This window comes from Dermacentor albipictus, chromosome 5 (assembly GCF_038994185.2).
Source record: "Dermacentor albipictus isolate Rhodes 1998 colony chromosome 5, USDA_Dalb.pri_finalv2, whole genome shotgun sequence".
Lineage (NCBI taxonomy): Eukaryota > Metazoa > Arthropoda > Arachnida > Ixodida > Ixodidae > Dermacentor > Dermacentor albipictus.
In genome coordinates, this window is record NC_091825.1 from 173,606,757 (window position 1) to 173,627,057 (window position 20,301).

A 20,301-nucleotide genomic window follows, 5' to 3' on the forward strand; every position below is an offset into this window, starting at 1 on the left:
GCAACTACAGCATCGATTCTAGGAACGCTAGAGGAGAGATGCTGGTAGAATTCACAGAAAGGAATAAGCTTCAAATAATGAACAACTTTTTCGAGAAGCGTAGCAACAGAAATTGGACCTGGTAAAGCCATAATGGCTAAACAAGAAATGAGATTGACTTCATACTTTCTGCTGATCCCAGCAAAGTGCAGGATGTAGAAGTGATAGGTAGGGTAAAGTGCAGTGACCATAGGTTAGTGAATGTTAGGATTCACCTCAATTTGAAGAGAGAAAGAGCGAAATTGGTCAAGAAGAAACAGGTCAACTTAGAGGCAGTAAGTGTAAAAGCAGACAAATTTAGGCTGGTACTTGCAAACAAATATGCAGCCTTAGAACAGAGAGATGATGATGATGATGACATCGAGCTAATGAATGAAACCATAACTAGGCTGGCTTCAGAGGCAGCAACTGAAGTTGGAGGCAAGGCACCAAGGCAACTAGTAGGCAAGTGCTCCCAAGTAACAAAGGACCTAATAAAGAAACGACCAAGAATGAAAGTGTCCTACTCAAGAGATAAGATAGAATCACGGAACTGTCAAAACTGATCAACAAGGCGAAAATAAGTGATATCTGAAATTATAACATGAGAAAGACTGAAGAAGCGATAAAAATATAGATGCAGCCTGAAATCAGTGAGAAAGAAACTTGGCATAGGAGAAACCAAGATGTATGCACTGAAAGATAAGCAGGGTAATATCATCAGCAATCTCAAAGATATAGTAAAATCAACGGAAGAATTCTATACTTACCTGTACATTACCCAGAGGACTCAGGATACCTCAATTAGAAACTAACGAACAGGATACAGGAACTCCTCCTATAACTAGCGATGAGGTCAGAAGGGCCTTGCAATATGGGAAACGAGGAAGAGCGGCAGGAGAGGATGGAATAACAGTCGATTTTATCAAAGATGGAGGAGACATAATGCTTGAAAAACTGGCGGCTCTTTACACGAAGTGTCTATTGACTGCAAGGATCCCAGAAAACTGGAAGAATGCAATTATAGTAATCCACAAAAAGGGAGACGTTAAAGAATATAAAAATTATAGGCTCATTAGCTTACTCCCAGTATTATATAAAATGTTCACCAAAATAATCTCCAATAGAATATGGGCAACACTGGACTTTAGTCAACCAAGGGAACAAGTTGGCTTCAGGAAGGGAGTCTCTTCGATAAATCACATCCATGTCATCAATCAGGTTATCGAGAAATCCGCAGAGTACAATAAGCCTCTCTATACGGCTTTCATAGATTGCGAAAAGGCATTTGACTTAGTAGAGATACCAGCAATCATAGAGGCATTACGTAATCAAGGAGTACAAAACGCTTACATAAATACCATGGAAAATATCTGCAGAGGTTCTACACCTACCTCAATTCTACACAAGAAAAAGCGGGAAGATTCCTATAAAGGAAGGGGTCAGACAGGGAGATAATCTCTCCAATACTATTCACTGCATGCTTAGAAGAAGCATTCAAGCTATTAAACTGGGAAGGCTTAGGAGTACAGATCGACGGCGAATATTTCAGCAACCTTCGGTTTGCCGATGACATTGCTCTATTCAGCAACAATGCAGTCAAGTTACAACAAATGATTGAGGACCTTAACAGAGAGAGTGTAAGAGTGGGTTTGAAGAGATTAATATGCAAAAGGCAAAGATAATGATGAATAACTAGGCAAAGGAACAAGAGTTCAGGATCGCCCATCAGCCTCTAGAGACCATGAAGCAGTATGTTTACCCAAGTCAATTAATCATAGGGAACCCTGATCATGAGAAGGAAATTCATAGAAGAATAAAAATGGGTTGGATCGCACACGGCAGACATTGCCAACTCCTGACTGGAAGCTTACCATTATCATTGAAAAGGAAGGTGTGAAGAAGGTGTATAGTCAGTGCATTTTACCGGTGCTGACATATGGGGCAGATACTTGGAGACTGACATAGAAGCTTGAGAACAAGTTAAGGACCGTGCAAACAGCGATGGAATGAAGAATGCTAGGCATAACTTTTAGAGATGGAAAGAAAGCGGTTTGGATCGGAGAGCAAACGGGTATAGCCATTATTCTAATATACATTAGGAGAAAAAAGTGGCGCTGGGCAGGTCATGTAATGCACAGGTTAGATAACCATTGGACCATTAGGGCTACAGAATGGGTACCAAGAGAAGGGAAATGCAGTAGAGGAATGCCGAAAACTTGGTGGTGCGATGAAATTAGGAAATTTGCGGGTGCTAGTTAGAATTGGTTGGCGCAGGACAGGAGTAATAGGAGATTGCAAGGAGAGGCCTTCATCCTGCAGTGGACGTAAAATTAAGATTACGACGATGATGATGATGATGACGGAGAAGAAGAAGAAGAACTTAACTGCCACATATCCTCAAGCTTGCACATAGCTTGCTTATGCTTTGACACTGTATGGTATAAGGCACAATTCATTTCTTTGGTTTCTACAGTTAACCTCCCTCTTCCTCTATGATAAGTGCAGCTTTCATATCCTCCTGTCATCGATTCGTAGATGCTGCAGAGGGTGCTCTGCAACTGCCTGACATGTGCTCCCAGAACAACACTGGCTTTTCACTGCAGGTGGTGTGCCGAGAAAGTCATGAATCACGCCCAGTGTCCCAAGGCACCCTGCCCAACTGCACACTACTCATTGTGCCACCCATTGTGCTTCACAATGCGCTGCCGTACACCATAGAACTGCACCTCAAGGTGGGTACAGCAGTACACAGCTGTTTTCATGCAGTGCCTGGTATAAAAGAGGTCATGTTGTTTTAGTGCAGCAACTATGACTAAATTTATTTACCATGTCTGTTGTTATCAAGACCAGGTGGCAAGGTCAAAGGATGCATGCAATTTAGGTGATATTTTTTATTATTTATTTAGAACATAAGTTGGCCAAGCAGGTGGAGTTACTGGAGAATAAATTGCCCCTTTGTTCATATATTAAACCACTGACAGGACAATTTTTGTTTTTGACTTACGTGCCTTAATGAGGTGATGTCTATGTGATAATCATGGAATGAAATCGTAAAAGCTCCGACATTATGAATTAATAAAAATAATATGATTAATTATGATCAATTCTTTCGTCACATTAAAGCAATTGCCAGAAAACATAGCTAGCCGCTGCTGTGGTTGCAGCTGTCCATACCCATGATCACGTGGACTCGCAAACAATGAAGGTGGGAGCACTGTTGCCAATTGGAGAATTCATGAGCTTGTTGCAGACATGTTACACTAGGCTGTTGCCATCAGTACCTTGGTCATCGTCACTGTTAAGTGAGGCCAACGACATTGTGCAAGATGAAACTCCGTCCATAGGGAGCGTAGTGTCCCATTTTCAGTTTGGCCCCTGTAGAGCAGCAACTTGGAAAATGACAGCTCTGCAAGCAGCACTGAAGATGTAAATGGAAACGTGCACTCTGGTTTGACTGCTTTCCCTGGTGTCCATTCATTCTGACTGTTGTTGCAATCAATGTTGACCCACTGTTGTCAGAGCCTTGCATTAGAAACAAATAAACTTGATGGCTAATGCGGTGGCTGCAATGCTATCTCTCTGCTTCAGTGGACATTGCTGCATCCTGCGCCAATGCCTCGTCGGGACAGTGTGTTCAGACTGCCAGTATGATTTCCCATTGCATCCATTCTACAATGCGTGCGGGTCCAACTTACCAACTACAACTATTTGGAACATATGGAACGGGGCACATTCCGCCATTTTCTTTGATGCGTGACGTAGGCGCGATGCAAACAAAATGGCGCAAACAAAATGGCGCAAACAAAATAGCAAAACTTGACGTTTCGCCTAAGAAACTGAAATGAAGGCACTGAATGTAGCGTTATTGGTAAAGCAAAACAGTTTTCCTCCGCAGTAAAAATAAAGCAGCTATCTCAAAGCGTATGATTATTCCGTCGAAAACACTTCTCGCTTCCGTCGTCTGCTGCGTACAAGCCGTCATCTGCTTCAACAGCTAGGATGCGTGTCCCCGGAAAATGGAATGAGTCATCGCCTGTTGGTGCCAACGCGCTTGTTTTCTTGCTTGAGACAACATACGCGACATACCAGTGGCGATGCGCACATGTTCTAGGCCACGTTATCGCTATCTCGTGAAACGCAAGTGACTCAGCCCGACTCGGCTGGCTGAAAAACGGCCGAATATCACCGATAGTGTTGCGGGTGCCAGAGATATCCACTAGCGCGACGCAAGCGCCGGCGCTGCCATCTCTTGTTCATTTCGCTGGTTACTCGCACCGCGGGAGGAAACTTCAAGGCACCGCCTTGCGTACATTTCTTTTTATAAATTAAAAAAGAGGCCGTTGTCATAACTTTTGATTGTGCGAAAAGGCATTAATATTGATTACAATACAAATGCAGCAGTGAAAAGTGGACAACATTGCCGAAAGCTTGCTATGTTCAACCAATATTATTTCGTATAAACACGTTCTTTTAAAAAATGATGGCCCCAAACACAAATGCCAACACCACCCGAGAGCGATGCAAATACTATGAGCACACGTTACGAAGAAAAAATTTTCGTGGCACCAAATGACCAGGAAAATGTGGCAATACGCATTCCTCTCGGCTGCCATTGCATATGGCTGCTCATTAGCATAATTTGCGCAGCTCGTCGCAGCAAAAATTATGGCGGAAAATCTCAGCAATGGCGGCCCAGCGCAACGTCACGCATCGTTGAAATGACGTTTACGATACAGCCCTTCCTGTGACGCTCCTCACGAAATATTCCTTCAGCCAATCAGCAAGCTGGCATGGCGCATATCTTGGATCGCCACCACATATTCGCGCAATTGCACATGCATTGCACTGGTTGTGCATGCTACCGCTCACATTCTTTTTGAAGCACTAACATTGCAATATAGCTGCCAAGGACCAAAAAAAATGTATTAGTCCATAAAATATGCAGCTCCACGTCACGTTTCGTCATCTTGATGGAAACGCAAAATTGCATTTTGCAATACTTCCGTTTCCCGGCACAAATTTCAGAACACGTGACCTCTCAACAGCCAATCAGAGAGTAAACATGGCGGATAATGGCGGCCGTGCAGCTGCCATGCGTGTCCAGAATAGCGCCGCTGGTGTCCCTTAACGTACGTTTGGAAGACTTCTAATTCTCGCCAAAGCGCAAAGAGCCGCTCAGTTGGAAAGATTGTCATCAACAAAGGCTGGCAGAAAGATCCTGTGCAGCCTAGGCATCGGTTATCACGAAAACCAGGCACCAGAATGCCCCGTCCGCGACCACGTACGACGGAACCTTGCCGAGGAACATGTACCCGGAATTCAACGAAGGCAGAAGACACACTACAGCCAAGGCACTGATGGACCTGCATGCAGAAGACCCTGGCGCCAGATACGTGGACGCAGCCAAATATGCCGTCTGCAACGGCTTCGCGATTATGGTGATCGACTCTGGAGGCAACGTACAGGTGACTGCCAGCACACTGAGCAAGCAAGTGGAGGAAGCAGAAGAAATAGCCATCGCCCTGGCCATCGTAGATCGAGAATGCCACACGATCCTCAGCAACTCCAGACAGGCGGTGAGGAACTATGTCAAAGGAAGAATTGCCCCAACGGCGGCACGCATCCTGCTCCTACAGGCAGGCCGCGACAAGAGGACTCGAATCAAGTGGTTCCCAGCGAACGCAGGTCAAGCGTCTGAGAAGAGTCAGTCGCAACAAAACTGCACACGCCCAAGGCAACGGCCGCCCGCTGTGGTTCAGCGCCAAAGACAGGATGACCATCTATAATGAATTGACCAAGGCCTTTCGGCTGGCCCCCAGACTTCTCCCGGCGTCGTACAAAGGGCTGAGCAGGTCACAGGCCGTGCTGTTCAGGCAATTACAAACGAAAACGCTTCCAAGCCTGGCGCTATTGCATAGGATGTACACAGCATCACACCCCGATGACAAGTGCAGAGCGTGCTGCAGGGAGTCGGCCAAATTCGAGCACATGCAATGGATTGCTCCAAACATCCAAACGAAGCTAACTAAGGATGTATACTGCCGCAGCTCGAGAAAGCAACATGGATCGATGACCAAGAAAAACAACTCCAGGCCTTTCAACAGGTCATTGAGGCACTGGCGGCTAGGCAGGAGCCTGGCGAACCGGAAACGGCGAGCAGGGATCCTCGCAGAGAACCTGCAAGATGACGACGTAGGCCACTCCGAAGTGCGCCTGCACGCTTTACGGCAGGCTCAATAAATGTTTTTCCAATCCAATCCAATCCGATTCTCATCAGGAAGTACAAAACAAACATCTTAGTGCTAACTTCCTTTGTTTTCTGCAAACATTAAAGCATGTCACCGCAAGCTACCAACACTTCACAATGTTGCAGAAAACTTCATATCCTCAGGAAGTACAAAAGATACATACAGCTAGACTTGATATAATGAAGTCAGTAAAATTGGCACTAGTTCATTATAGTGAAATTTTGTTATATTGAAATTCAACCTGTTGTGTAAATAAGTTATGGTTGTGCAATTATTCAAAACTTTCTAATAACAAAACAAATGATACCATGTTCACTTTGACCATCGAATCGAATAGGACTATTCAGAAGCTTCAAACATTTTCAAAGTATTTCGAAGTTTGAGAATTCCAGTCTGCATACATTTTTTTAGAAATCAGTGCAAAGCCAAGCAGCATGTACAGTGCTCAGCAATTAAAGAGTGATACTCAGACTGCATAGGGTTGGCTTTTTGTGCCACTGGTAAATGCTGGGTAATCACTGAGGGGGTGAAATGCAGACACAGTCCATCACAAAAATACTTGGTTTTATTTGATACAAAAAACAATCAGATCAGTGTCCCCAGCACTCACCGCTGGCAGAAAAACGTTGCGCCAGATACATGCTCTGAGTGTTGTTGTCGTCGTCGTCGTCATCATCATCATCATCATCATCATCATAATTTATTGTCTCCTAAAAAGGACCCCTTTCAGGGTATTAGATAAAGGATGGGCAAAGGCATCAATAAACACTATGGTCATCATTATACAATGGCTAACCTATTTATACAACAGTGAACAAAATTTAGTATACATGCTAGATGATGGGCGAGAAAAAAAATCAAAACAAAACAAGAAATAAGGTACAAACCGCCAGTATAAATGGTGGCAGCACAACTGGCGCACTATAACAGAGCAGTAAAAAAAAAAAAAGTAGACGTTGGAGTAACAGCGCAGTAGTGGTAGGTTCAGGGGTTAAAAAACATGACAATAGGTGCCTGAGTTTATCTGAGTCACTTTCATTTACTGTACTGTCAGGTAGCACATTCCACTGTTAAATAGCAGTAGGTAAGAAAGATTTCTTGAAGGCATTAGAGGTACCATGCAGACGTTGTAGACTCAGGTGGTTAAACAGACGGTGAGAAGTGCGGTTTGGTGGAAGTAGATTAGTGTTCCTTAGGTGTGGGAAATTATTATGCAGTTTGCTGAAAGCGGAAAGTTTTTCAATCTTCCTATGCAATGTTAGACCAAGGATGCTGAGGGATGATTTATAGCCACTTCTATACCAGTCGAAGTTTGAAGTGATAAACCATGCGACGCGATTGTGCACTGTTTCAAGCGAGTTGATAAGGTAAGTCTGGTGAGGGTTCCAAATCTCGGAGGCACACTCAAGTTTAGTCCAAATGACCGTTCCATAGGCGAGCTTGTGTACGTGAACAGGGCACAGAAAAATAGATCTTTTGAGAAGGCCAAATGATTTAGAACAGTCGTTTATAAGTTGCGTTATGTGTGCAGACCATGTAAGCTGATTAGTGATAGTAACGCCGAGATAAGGGTAAGAGTCAACTTGAGCGAGAACTGTAGAATTAAGAGAGTACTGGTGGTTAAGGATTTCCCACTTGCGAGTTACACACATGTACTTGCATTTGGAAACATTGAGGGACATGAGCCAAAGAGAGTACCAATTTACTATTTTGCTTAGGTCTTCCTGGAGTATTAGTTGGTCATTATCGGAGGATATCGGTGGATATGCGCCGATACAGGACCCAGTCATCAACGAATAACCGAATTGATGATAGAGTGCTGTTAGGGACGTCATTTATAAAAATGAGAAACAGAAGAGGCCCAAGCACTGAGCCCTGTGGTACACCTGACAAGACTGGAGTAGTTGTCAACTTGAGGTTATCGATGACAATGTGTTGTGAGTGGTTTGTGAGAAAACATTCAATTCAGGACAGTACAGGGGGGTCAAGATTAAGGCTAGCAAGTTTCGCGGTAAGACAAAGATGGGCAAAACAATCAAATGCCTTTGCAAAGTCAAGATAGAGAACATCGGTTTGAAAACAGGAGTCAAGGTGGAGGTAAAGGTCTGTGGTGCACTCAAACAGTTGTGTTTCACATTAGTGGCCTCGTCTAAATTCATGTTGATTGGGAAAGAGAAACGAGTGCTTGTCTAAATGAGATGCGATGCTAGAGTACAATATATGCTCTAGAAGTTTACAAGGTATGCACGTTAAAGAAATAGGCCGGTAATTACGTGGACTGGAACAGCTATCGGATTTATGTATAGGTACAACACTGCTAATTTTCCAATCATTTGGAATTGTGGAAGAGGCAACAGATTGAGTGAAAATCAATTGCAAGAAGTTGCTAGATTGCAATTTGGTGCCCCTGAAGGCTTTAGCCATTATGCCGTCTGGGTCTGGTGCACTGGAAGTTTAAGGTTATTGATTAAATTGGAGATTCCTTGAGTAGTTATATTAATAGCTGGCATACTGTTTATCTTCTATGATGAGCCTGTCAAAACGAATTTTAAATTGGGAGCCCATTTGTATACCAAATAAATATAACTTTTTCCGGGCTGCGCGCATGCACGTAGAGAAATTCTCATGAGGCGCAAAATTTTTGAATATCCTGTAAGTCTAGAAGCTGCTTGAAGGATGGCAGCTTTATCTTTAAAATGTGCAAATTTTACAATGATCGGACGATTTTTTTTTTTTTGGAAGCGGCATAGTGTGCACACTCTGAATCAGCCGCTGCAATGGAAATGTTAAGCTTCTTTAATCAATCAATCAATCAATCAATATTTATTTTTGACAAAAGAAATACAAGATGGGTATAAGTACAACATTCGGAGGTCCCGAAGTAACAACTGTCGGGGGACCTCCTAACAAAACATGAAAAGGGGATAGTAGGATCGAGGCAAACAGTGAGTCATGTGATATATTGCTATACAGTTTCTACATTGGAAATAAACGATGAGATAGAAAAAAAAATCGGTTAACAATATCACAGGTATATTCACAGAGTTAAGAAAAAAAAATAATTGAAGAAATCTTAAAAATAACATGCAACAATTAAAACGAGGATAAATGGCACGTAAAGCTAACAACGAGGAGAAGTATCATTTAAGGCAAAATTTAGTAACTCAGTAATTGACAAGTACATTGCGTAATGGTAAAGTGAACAACATACTAATTAATTCTAGGTTTGTTAAATTATGCTACGCGTCAGATAAAGTGTTCATGAAATGCTCCTTCGTTCTACGTTTGAATGATAATAATGTAGATGTCTTCATGTCAGATGGTATAGAATTCCAAACAGAAACGCCTGAAAACGCGACGGTAAATTTCCCATAGTTAGTTCTTGCTTTTGGAAGAAGAAGATTGAGTTGAGTTGAAAATCTTGTGTTGTTATAATTGATGAGGCTAGAGCGACTAAAACCTGGAATATTAAACTGGGTATTTATAAGACGAAACATAAGTAGCGACAGCTTATGATTGAATAACATGCGTAAAGGTAAAACATTTAGGGAACGGAATATTGGAGCAGAGGGAGATGTATGCGATTGGAATGAAATTAATCGTAATGCCTGCTTTTGCAAAACTTCTAACTGATGAAGATGTGTGGTATATGTATTACCCCAAGATGACAGGCAGTATGAGAGATGACTGTGTATATACGCGTAATATAAAGACATGAGAATGGTTTGCTGGAAAAAAGAGCGAGTTTTTATTATGATGTGAATACCAAATGAGATTTTTTGAATAAGTGATTGAATATGACACTGGAACTTTAGGTTTTCATCTAGTACTACACCAAGAAATTTAGTAGACGTGGATCTTGCAAATACATTATTATTTAGAGACACTACAATAGAATCAATGTGCAAAGATTTTGAAGAATGGAATACCATAAATGTTGTCTTAGATGGGTTAATGGTTAGCTTGTTTTTTACACACCATGAATGAACATTCGTTAGGTCAGCGTTAAGTTTATCCTGCAATGCAAATAAATTTTTATCAGATGCGAAAATGGTGGTGTCATCAGCGTAAAGAAGGCAGTGCGCATGTGTTAATATATCTGGCAAGTCATTAATGAATATGAGAAATAAAAGTGGCCCAAGTATTGATCCCTGGGGGACACCTGTATTTACAGTTTTTGAAGAGGACAAGACACCATTAAATTCGACTATATATTGTCGGTTAATTAGGTAGTTGCGAATTATTTGTTAATTATTAGTTGCGAATTAAATGTGGATGAGGTTACGTGCATTCTGATTGCGCCCATCTTTCGTTGTTTGCATCGGGAATTCCCAAGAACAGCAGTTAGAACGCCTCTGACGATTTTCCCACGTCAAATTTTTCCACCAGCACTTTAATTGGCAACCCAGATTAGCAACGCACTCGCTTTTGCCATAAGAAGGCTGGGAGTGCAATGATTGAAATTCATCAACTCTTTTTTTCTAAGATGTCAACTCAAGCAGAAAATGCACTGATCGCAGCTTCAATGTTAGTTTGGGAAGTATGGATTAGTGCGAGTTCATTTAGCACGGGCACGGTGCTTTGGAAGTAGATTCAAGCGATGAAATAGTGTCGGTGACAGGGCAGGGATTCAATTCTACATCGCCACCAGCATGAGCAGAAGAGATACAATGTGAAAAGTAACGTAACAGGAGCAAAACAGCTTGCACAATTGATTGCGGCAACTGTCAGTAAACTCGGGGGGGGGGGGGGGGGGGGGGTACACACAACACCGCAATTAAAGAACGGTCATTACGACAGAAGCAACTTGCACCGAGAGGAAGCCTCACTTCTATATCGATTAGGGACAGGATCTGCTAATACACCGGCCTGGTTATTTAAAACGGAGCGAATCGATTCTCCTAACTGTATGGCATGCAATGAGACAGGAGACATTGAGCACTTTTTGTGGTCCTGCCAGCAATTCCAAGATGAAATAGACACTCTGCTGAAGAATCTGCAAAACAAGGACCTTCCGCATGCGCGCCTGCAACACCTTATATTTCCCGAGGGATCAGTTATAGCCCGCAAAGAAACCTCACGTCTCCTCATCGAATTCTTAAGAGAGACTGGTTTGATGGACATATGGTGAAACCCTTCAGCGGTATTGTGTGAGACGCTCGGGCGGAGCAATTGCTGGCCTTGATCTCCAGGCTAAACCCGCCTGTTGCTACAATTCACCACCACCACCACCACCACCACCACCACTACAACTTGTGTTTGCAAAGTAACTAACCTGCTGAAAGAACGGCAGTTGCATGACCTTGTTCCATATGGTGGCATGCCCCGACTGGCCGAGAAACAGTTCCGGGCTAAGTAGCAGCTGGGGCGGGGCGGCCGCACTGATAGTGCAGCGAGGCATCTAGGCCAGGAATGGAGGCAAATTGGTAAGTTGATGATCCACTTTGGCTTGGACGGGCAAGTATTCCGGTTGAGATAGCAGGTGGCAGTGAAGCATCCAGGCTACCTCACTATGCTCAAAGCAGTCGGGCAAAGGGGCAACGGCTCACTGAAGGGTGGCCTGCAGAAAGAATGGCAGTTACATGACCTTGTTCTGTACGGTGGCTTGCCCCCTCGGATTTCATTCGCTGAGCACTGCACGTCAAAAAGCATCATATTATGTGCTACAGTATTAATGTTACACGTAATTCTTTTTCTTTTTTTGGCTGTGAGACTTGACATGACGGGTGCACTTCTTATATTTGCCCTGTTTACACCATTCTCATGCACCTTTGCTGACTGAGCATACATAAATGCATGAATGTAAACAATATTGCTAGCGATGGTTTTCTAAAACCAGTCTGTGACGTGTTTTCAGCTCCTGCAACAGTTTCCAAAAGCATAGCCTTTCAGATCTGCATCTGTTTATTGAGAGGGCGCCACCACTAGGGCGTGGATTTGGACACCACCTATTACATTATTAAGCACAGTAAATGTAATTAATAAAGGGAAAATGAGACATCCATCCAAAACGTAGCTAAATGCTACAAAGGAAGCCCATATGAATTTCTCAAAAGAAAGGCATCGCAGTTGAAGAAAAATTCCTCTTGGTCTGGGACTCGAACACAGGACCACCGCCTTTCTGGGGCATCCACTCTACCGCCGTAGCTAACCAGACGGCTAGCAGATGGCAGGGCAAAGTCGAATTTATCAACAACTCAAAGCAAAGGCAACAGTTGAACATAATAGTTCTGCGGAAACCCGCAACATGGAGAGAAGTAGTTAATAAAGGGAAAATGGGACATCCACCCAGACATAGCTAATTGCTACAAATTGCTCTTGCCTTTGCTTCGAGTTGTTGATATACGATTTCGCCCTGCCATCTGCTAGCCACCTGGTTAGCTCAGATGGTAGAGTGGCTGCCCTGGAGAGGCAGTGGTCCCGGGTTCGAGTCCCCGACCAGGACGAATTTTTCTTCAACTGCGATTCTTTTCTTTCGAGGAACCTGTATGGGTTTCCTTTGTAGCAATTAGCTATGTTTGGGTGGATGTCTGAATTTCCCTTTATTAATTACTTCTCTCCACCTTGCAGGCTTCCGCAGAACTATTACATCGAACTCTTGCCTTTGCTTTGAGTTGTTGATAAATTCAACTTTGCCTTGCCATCTGTTAGCCGCCTGGTTAGCTCAGATGGCAGGGTGGCTACCCCGGAAAGGCGGTAGTCCCAAATTCGAGTCCCAGACTAGGACGAATTTTTCTTCAACTGCAATGCTTTTCTTTTGAGGAACACGTATGGGTTTCCTTTGTAGCAATTAGCTACGTTTGGGTGGATGTCTCATTTTTCTTTATTAATTACTTCTCTCCACCTTGCAGGTTTCTGCAGAACTATTACTTCGAACAGTAAATGTAGTGTAACTGTAGCATGACTACACTATATTTACATTATATTCATTTATATTATATCTCGCCCAACAATGATGGTTGTGCAGTACCTGGCCACTGGCTTGCACTCGTACTCCAGCATTGAGGAGCCAGGCTTTTTGTCTTTGATGCAGCGCACCGCAGTACTCGAGTTCAAAGTCCCATTGAGGACTATGTTTTCTTTGAGAGTGAGGCCAGAATCTTACGCCAAGGGAAAAGAACGGATTAAAATTGAACTTTGCATTCACTTCAAATATGAAACCCGATGCTACTGGCTGATGACTCATGGGTAGGCATCGAGGCACAGGGTTAGCTGTGTCACATTGATATGTTAGCTGCTTGGTGAAGAATTTTGACTTTACAGTTATCATATTGAATGCTGGCATATGCCTGAGAGCCATTTATCTGATAACTTGAAGTGCATCCCTTTGAACATGGCAAAAAAATTAGGACTCTGTCAAGAGGTTCCAGTTTTTATTCTCACTGACAATGCCAGAAACTTCCTGGTTGCAGCATCACGAACATTATAGTTTAGTTTACAATGCTTCGCACATAGCTTACTATTGGGCATCCAGTGTGCAAAAAGCAACGTTTAACGCTAGAATGTTATCTAGAGCGGCGAGTCTAGCAGTGCTATTGGAGGAATTAGAGGGCAGTACATGGGATATAATAGGGCTTAGTGAAGTTAGGAGGCCAAAAGAAGCATATACAGTGATAAAAAGCGGGAACATCCTGTAGAGGTCGCCACCTGTGTTTACAAGGTGGCGCTACAATCTGATATGACCTAGTATTTATCGCCCATACGGCTTCGATCATACGGCTTCTGTCATGAAACCAGCAGCCCGAGATACCCCCAGAGCAACGGAGAGGCAGAGCGCATGGTACGCACAGTGAAAGACTTGCTCTTCAAAGGTCCTGATCCCTACCTTGCCTTACTGTCGTACCGTGACACGCCCGGTCCCAACAGCATTTCCCTGCCTCAAGCCCTCATGGGAACAACTAATGCTGTCGTATATGCTCAATCTGTCTCTCTCCTTCCAAAATGGAGCGATTTGCAGCGGCACCTTGTTTTTGTCTGGCCATCCTTTCATGCAATACTTCATGACCGCAGAGCGAACTCCATCTTGGGCTCCATCTTAGACGACTTAGAGTCGCAGGACGTCATAAGGAAGGTAGCGACCCCAACTCAGTTGTGCTTCAGGCTTGTAGTCGTGCCCAAATCATCAGGCGGCAGCAGAATCTGCGTCGATCTGACGAAGCTGAACGAAGTCATCGAAAGGGAGTGTTTCATCTTGCTGACGGTGGAACAGATCCTCGGCCAGTTGGATGGAGCGCGAGTATTCTACCAGTAGGATGCGCGGTCTAGTTTCCATCAGGTGAAGCTTAGCGCCGACAGACAGGAGGTCACGACATTTATAACGCCGTATGGCCGGTACTGTTTGTGGGGATGCGCGACCCTCGTGCCTCCCCTGATGTTTTTCCCGCATAGCGCGTCTCCTGTAGTGCGGCTTCGCCGCACACGCGGCGGCCTGAGTGGTGCAGGCGCAGTGCGAGAGATGGCGCTAGTGTTGCGCGGCCGCGAGGTTACTTGGGCGCCGAAAGGAAGGCGCTTGCTCTCATGGATTCGAGACAGCCAGCGGTACCGACGTGCCGTGCCGCACGTGCAGCGGCCCTCTTTCCCGGCGGGTCGGCGCGCCGCGGGGACGTCTCCCGCGAGCGCGCTGCGACCCAGGCTTCTGCGAGACCGCCTCGCGTGGCCGCCTTCAAATGCGCCACGATTCGCGTGACTATACACGCGAACGACCAGGCGTTGGGATCCAGCATGGAGCGAACATATTTGCTCGCGAGGACGCGGTGAGTCGGACTTCTAGATTTGTCGCGTGCCCATTGGCATGTTTTGTGGATAGCAACTCGGCTAGCAGGCATTGATGTATGAAAGGTGCAATAAATGCCCTTGTGATTGTTTGCACTACTGTGTTGTCGTTCCTTTGTCCCAAGAGTACGGTGTGAGAATCCCACATCAGACCCCACATCTGGCTGCCCAACGTGGACCTCTTGGGGCATCGGACGATAATTTTAAGTGTTGCTTCGTTCGAGACCTTTGTTTGAACCGAAGCGTAGGCCTAGCGTGAATTTTGATCGCTAGCGTCGGCGGCGTGCTTTCTTGAGCGAGGTGACGGTGGCTGTAGTGTGTTTGAACATGTCAACATGCTAAGCCTTTTCGCAAGTGTTTTCTTTTTTGAATGGCATTCGTCGGTACGAGAGCCACGTGGTCTGCATCCTGGGAGAGCGAGGCTCAGCGCCCGCGGAGCATTGCCAAGCCTGAAGCGAGTGAGTACAGAAGCCTCGTGGGTGGTCCGAATTTCTTATGTAAATAGCTTCTTCTATCTCTTTGACTCTGATGAAGTTGCGGCTCTGGGACCCGGGTGGCCGCGGGCCACGGGTGCCATGACGGGCTGACTGGTATTGCGGCCTGGCACCGGGCGCTCCGACACCGTCTGGGACGGTGGGCGCCGTCAACTCGGATGCTGTGTGCACCGAGCGGAGTAGGACCACCTCACAGAGCTGACGTCTCCTCGCGGCTGCCTGTTTTGCGCCCATTGTGGGTGTTGTTTTTGGATGCCGGTTGTTGTCAGGGTAGCGACGCTTTAGGCCTAAGGCTTTACGAAGCTGCCTGTCGCACGTGGAGAGACACAACCGGGTGGACCGTGGCGTTGAGGCGTTGCAATTTGCTTCCCTCATTCTATTTAGCCTCGCACGAATTGAAATTACTCGTTCGACTCAAGAAAGCGAGCTTCGTTCACGTGAACTTAGCATCTGAGTAGCTGCCCGATCTTTTGCTGGCCGAGTTGAACATCGTACCACGTGGGCGATGCGCATGCAGAATTCCTCTCCCTTGCACTACTTTAGTGTTTGCCGAGTGTGTTGAGTTTACGCAGCGTGATTGGAGTCACCCCTGGTTTGCCGTCACCTGCACATCGTCTGCGCTGCTGCCCCGGACTACGATCGAGCCACCCCGGGCGATGGTGATGCTGTGGCCAGTTCGGCGCGGCGACTTCGGCGGCCTCCTGTATCCAGCTCACAACCCTCGGCGGCGGACAAAAGAGCCGGCGGTCACCGACAGCTACTGCGGCTCCCGCAAGCAGGGCGAGTCGGCGCGAGCGACGCTTGCTCGTACCGACTACTGCGTCGTCGTCTCCAGAGTCCTGGCCTGGAATCGTGCCGTCGAGTCTACAAAGCTGCTGCTGTGACCGGCGGACGCCAGCGGTGCACCCAAGGACAGTCGGCCCGCATGTTATGGACAGCGTGTAGACATTTCTTCGGCGCGACCACTGTTGCATGTACTATCTTGTTCGCGAAGCACGGGTTAATGTTAGACCGTGTCACATCTTTCGCCGGAATAAGAAGTGATTTAAGGTTGGGGGGATGTGGGGATGCGCGACCCTCGCGCCTCCCCTGATGTTTTTCCCGCATAGCGCGTCTCCTGTAGTGCGGCTTCGCCGCACACGCGGCGGCCTGAGTGGTACAGCCGCAGTGCGAGAGATGGCGCTAGTGTTGCGCGGCCGCGAGGTTACTTGGGCGCCGAAAGGAAGGCGCTTGCTCTCTTGGATTCGAGACAGCCAGCGGTACAGACGTGCCGTGCCGCACGTGCAGCGGCCCTCTTTCCCGGCGGGTCGGCGCGCCGCGGGGACGTCTCCCGCGAGCGCGCAGCGACCCAGGCTTCTGCGAGACCGCCTCGCGTGGCCGCCTTCGAACGCGCCACGATTCGCGTGACTATACACGCGAACGACCAGGCGTTGGGATCCAGCATGGAGCGAACATATTCGCTCGCGAGGACGCGGTGAGTCGGACTTCTAGATTTGTCGCGCGCCCATTGGCATGTTTTGTGGATAGCATCTCGGCTAGCAGGCATTGATGTATGAAAGGTGCAATAAATGCCCTTGTGATTGTTTGCACTACTGTGTTGTCGTTCCTTTGTCCCAAGAGTACGGTGTGAGAATCCCACATCAGACCCCACATGTTACAAGAGGCTCCCTTTTGGTATAGCCACGGCACCGGAGTATTTCCAGCAGTTAATGTCGAGGCTTCTTGAGCACTTGCCTGGAGTCGTGAACCTGATTGATGACATTCTAATCTTCGGGAGAGATCGTCAATAGCACGACGAGCGTCTGGCTGCAGTCCTAGCTCCCCTAGAGGAGGAGGGTGTCACCCTTAACGAAAAGAAGTGTGCGTTTCGGGTCAGTTCGGTCAAGTTCCTTGGAGTATTGATTGGGGCGGACGGGATCTCGCCAGACTCAGACAAGGGGAAGGCTGTCAGAGATCTGCCGCCACCGACCTACGTCAGCAGAGTACGACGATTGCTGGGAATGAACAATCACGTCGCACGGTTCATGTCTCACTTGTCCGATGTTACGGAGCCCGTTCGTTCCCTCCTAAACAAGAACAGCGCCTGGACTTGGGGTCCCAGTCAAGAAAAAGCCTTCTCATGCCTCAAGTTGCCGTTGAGCTCCGACACGTGCATAGCAAAATATGATTCTTCCTACCACACTGTAGTATCTGCGGATACCAGCTCCTACGGTCTGGGAGCTGTACTGCTACAGAACCAGCCTAAAGGTACTCGACGGGCTGTAGCGTATGCTTCAAGGGCACTTACTCCGACGGAAGCACGTTATAGTCAAACAGAAAAAGAAGGTCTCACGGTGACTTGGGCCATTTCACGGTACGACCAATTCCTTTGCGGCCTAAGCTTCGAGGTAAAGACAGACCACCTTCCTCTGGTCACCCTTCTGAGTAACAAGGACCTAGAACTCGTGCCGCCTCGCATACAACGAATGCGGATAAAACTGATGCGATATCAGTAAGTGGTGAAATATGTGCCTGGAAAGCACTTAGCTGCGGCGAACACTTTGTCATGAGCTCCCTCTGATTTGCCAGCTACTCGCATGGTAGACACCCTGGAGTTGTTTGTCAGTGAAGTGTTCAAGGAATCACCGCTCTTGTAGCAAGACGGCTAGAAGATGTCTGCATACACCAAGCCCAAAATGGAGTCTTCTCTGCGGTCATGAAGTATTGCATGAAAGGATGGCCAGACAAAAACAAGGTGCCACTGCAAATCGCTCCATTTTGGAAGGAGAGAGACAGATTGAGCATATACGACGGCATCCTTCTGCTCGACCGACGACTTGTCATTCCTTCAGCCTTGCGTCAAGACATTCTCGCCCTATTACACGAAGGGCATCAGGGAGTGCGGCGCTGCCAAGAACAGGCCAGGGAGTCTGTTTGGTGGCCTAACTGTAATATGCATGTTGAGCATATGGTGACCCAATGTGCCATATGCGCCGAAACTCGAGTTCAGCGTTCTGAGCCTATGTTGTCCACGGTGACACCCGACAGACCATGGCAGCACCTTGGCATCGATCTGTTTCAACTTAGAGGGCGCGATTACGTCCTGATTGTTGACTATTATTTCAGGTTTCCTGAAGTAGTCTCCGTGGTGTCCACCACAGCACCAGCAGTCATCTCGGCGATCAAGAGCTGTATTGCCCGTTTTGGCATACCAGACATCGTCCGGACCGACAACGGACCACAGTTTGTGTCCAATGAGTTCGCCGAGTTGGCACGGTCATGCGGCTTCCGTCACGAGACCAGCAGCACGAGGTACCCCCAGAGCAACGGAGAGGCAGAGCGCATGGTATGCACAGTGAAAGACTTGCTCTTCAGAGGTCCTCATCCCTACCTTGCCTTACTGTCGTACCGTGACACGCCCGGTCCCAACGGCATTTCCCCGGCTCAAGCCCTCATGGGAAGGAAATTACAAACTCGTCTCCCGAAATCACCGGAACAACTAATGCCGTCGTTACCATCACACACAAGTTTCAGGGAAAAGGACTCGGGGAACAAGGCACGGCAAGCGATGACCTACAATCGCCGCCATGCTTCAAGCCAATTGGCCCCTCTGAGTCCTAGAGACTATGTATGGGTCACTTATGCACGCTGCAATGGTGAAGTACTCTCGTAGGCCCAGCGTCCGCGGTCCTACCTTGTTCAGACCCCCAGAGGTGTCCTTCAGCGTAATCGTCGACATCTGGTACTTCATTCATCGGAAGCGACCCCAGCTCAACCAGCAGCTTCTTCGCCGGTCCCTCCCGAGGTCATGCAGTTTGTAGCACCTCAAGAAGATACAACGCAACCAGAAGTAACGCCGCAGGAAACGGTCACACAGACTCCCAGCGGTCGTATAGTGAGACCACCGCGACGGTTGGACTTGTAGGGCCCTGTCCCATAAGAGGTGAAAAGGAGGGATGTAGAGGTCGTCACCTGTGTATACAAGGTGGCGCTACAATCTGATATGACCTAGTATTTATAGGGGGCTTTGGGGAGTGGGAATAAACATTGTTTTGGTTTCCGCCTTGCCGGTAGTCTGCCTCGTCCCTCGGCTCCTGTGCAGAACACGTCCTTTGCTACCGGGGCTTAGTCGAGAGATGAGAACTAGGAGTCGGATTCCTGATTAATAAGAATATAGCTGATAACATACAGGAATTCTATAGCATTAACGAGAGGGTGGCAGGTCTTGTTGTGCAACTTAATAAGAGGTACAAAATGAAGGTGGTACAGGTCTACGCCCCTACATCCAGTCATGATGACCAGGAAGTCGAAAGCTTCTATGAAGACGTGGAATCGGCGATGGGTAAAGTAAAAACAAAATACACTATTATGATGGGCGACTTCAATGCCAAGGTAGGCAAGAAGCAGGCTGGAGACTAGGCAGTGGGGGAATATGGCATAGGCACTAGGAATAGCAGGGGAGAGTTATTAGTAGAGTTTGCAGAACAGAATAATATGCGGATAATGAATACCTTCTTCTGCGAGTGGGATAGCCGAAAGTGGACGTGGAGGAGTCGAACGGCTAGACTAGAAATGAAATAGACTTCATACTCTGCGCTAATTCTGGCATCATACAAGATGTGGACGTGCTCAGCAAGGTGCACTGCAGGGACCATAGGATGGTAAGAACTTGAATTAGCCTAGCCCTGAGGAGGGAACGGAAGAAACTGGTACATAAGAAGCCGATCAATGCGTTAGTGGTAAGAGGGAAAATAGAGGAATTCCAGATCAAGCTGCAGAACAGGTAT

The 20,301-nt window shown here is 46.7% G+C and overlaps 1 protein-coding gene across 12 annotated transcripts in view; it reads left to right on the forward strand.

Annotated features, from left to right (window-relative positions):
- LOC135897507 (intermembrane lipid transfer protein VPS13A-like) overlaps positions 1 to 20,301 on the forward strand; it is a 1,023,564-nt gene that overhangs the window by 583,048 nt on the left and 420,215 nt on the right. For all 12 annotated transcript variants that reach the window (XR_011514733.1, XR_011514732.1, XM_070539327.1 and 9 more), the window contains one exon: positions 2,625 to 2,753. Coding sequence is in view for 10 of the 12 variants with exons in the window: in XM_070539327.1 (XP_070395428.1) it covers positions 2,625 to 2,753 (129 nt within the window). In the remaining 2 variants the exon portion in view is untranslated. The remainder of the gene's footprint in view (positions 1 to 2,624; positions 2,754 to 20,301) is intronic.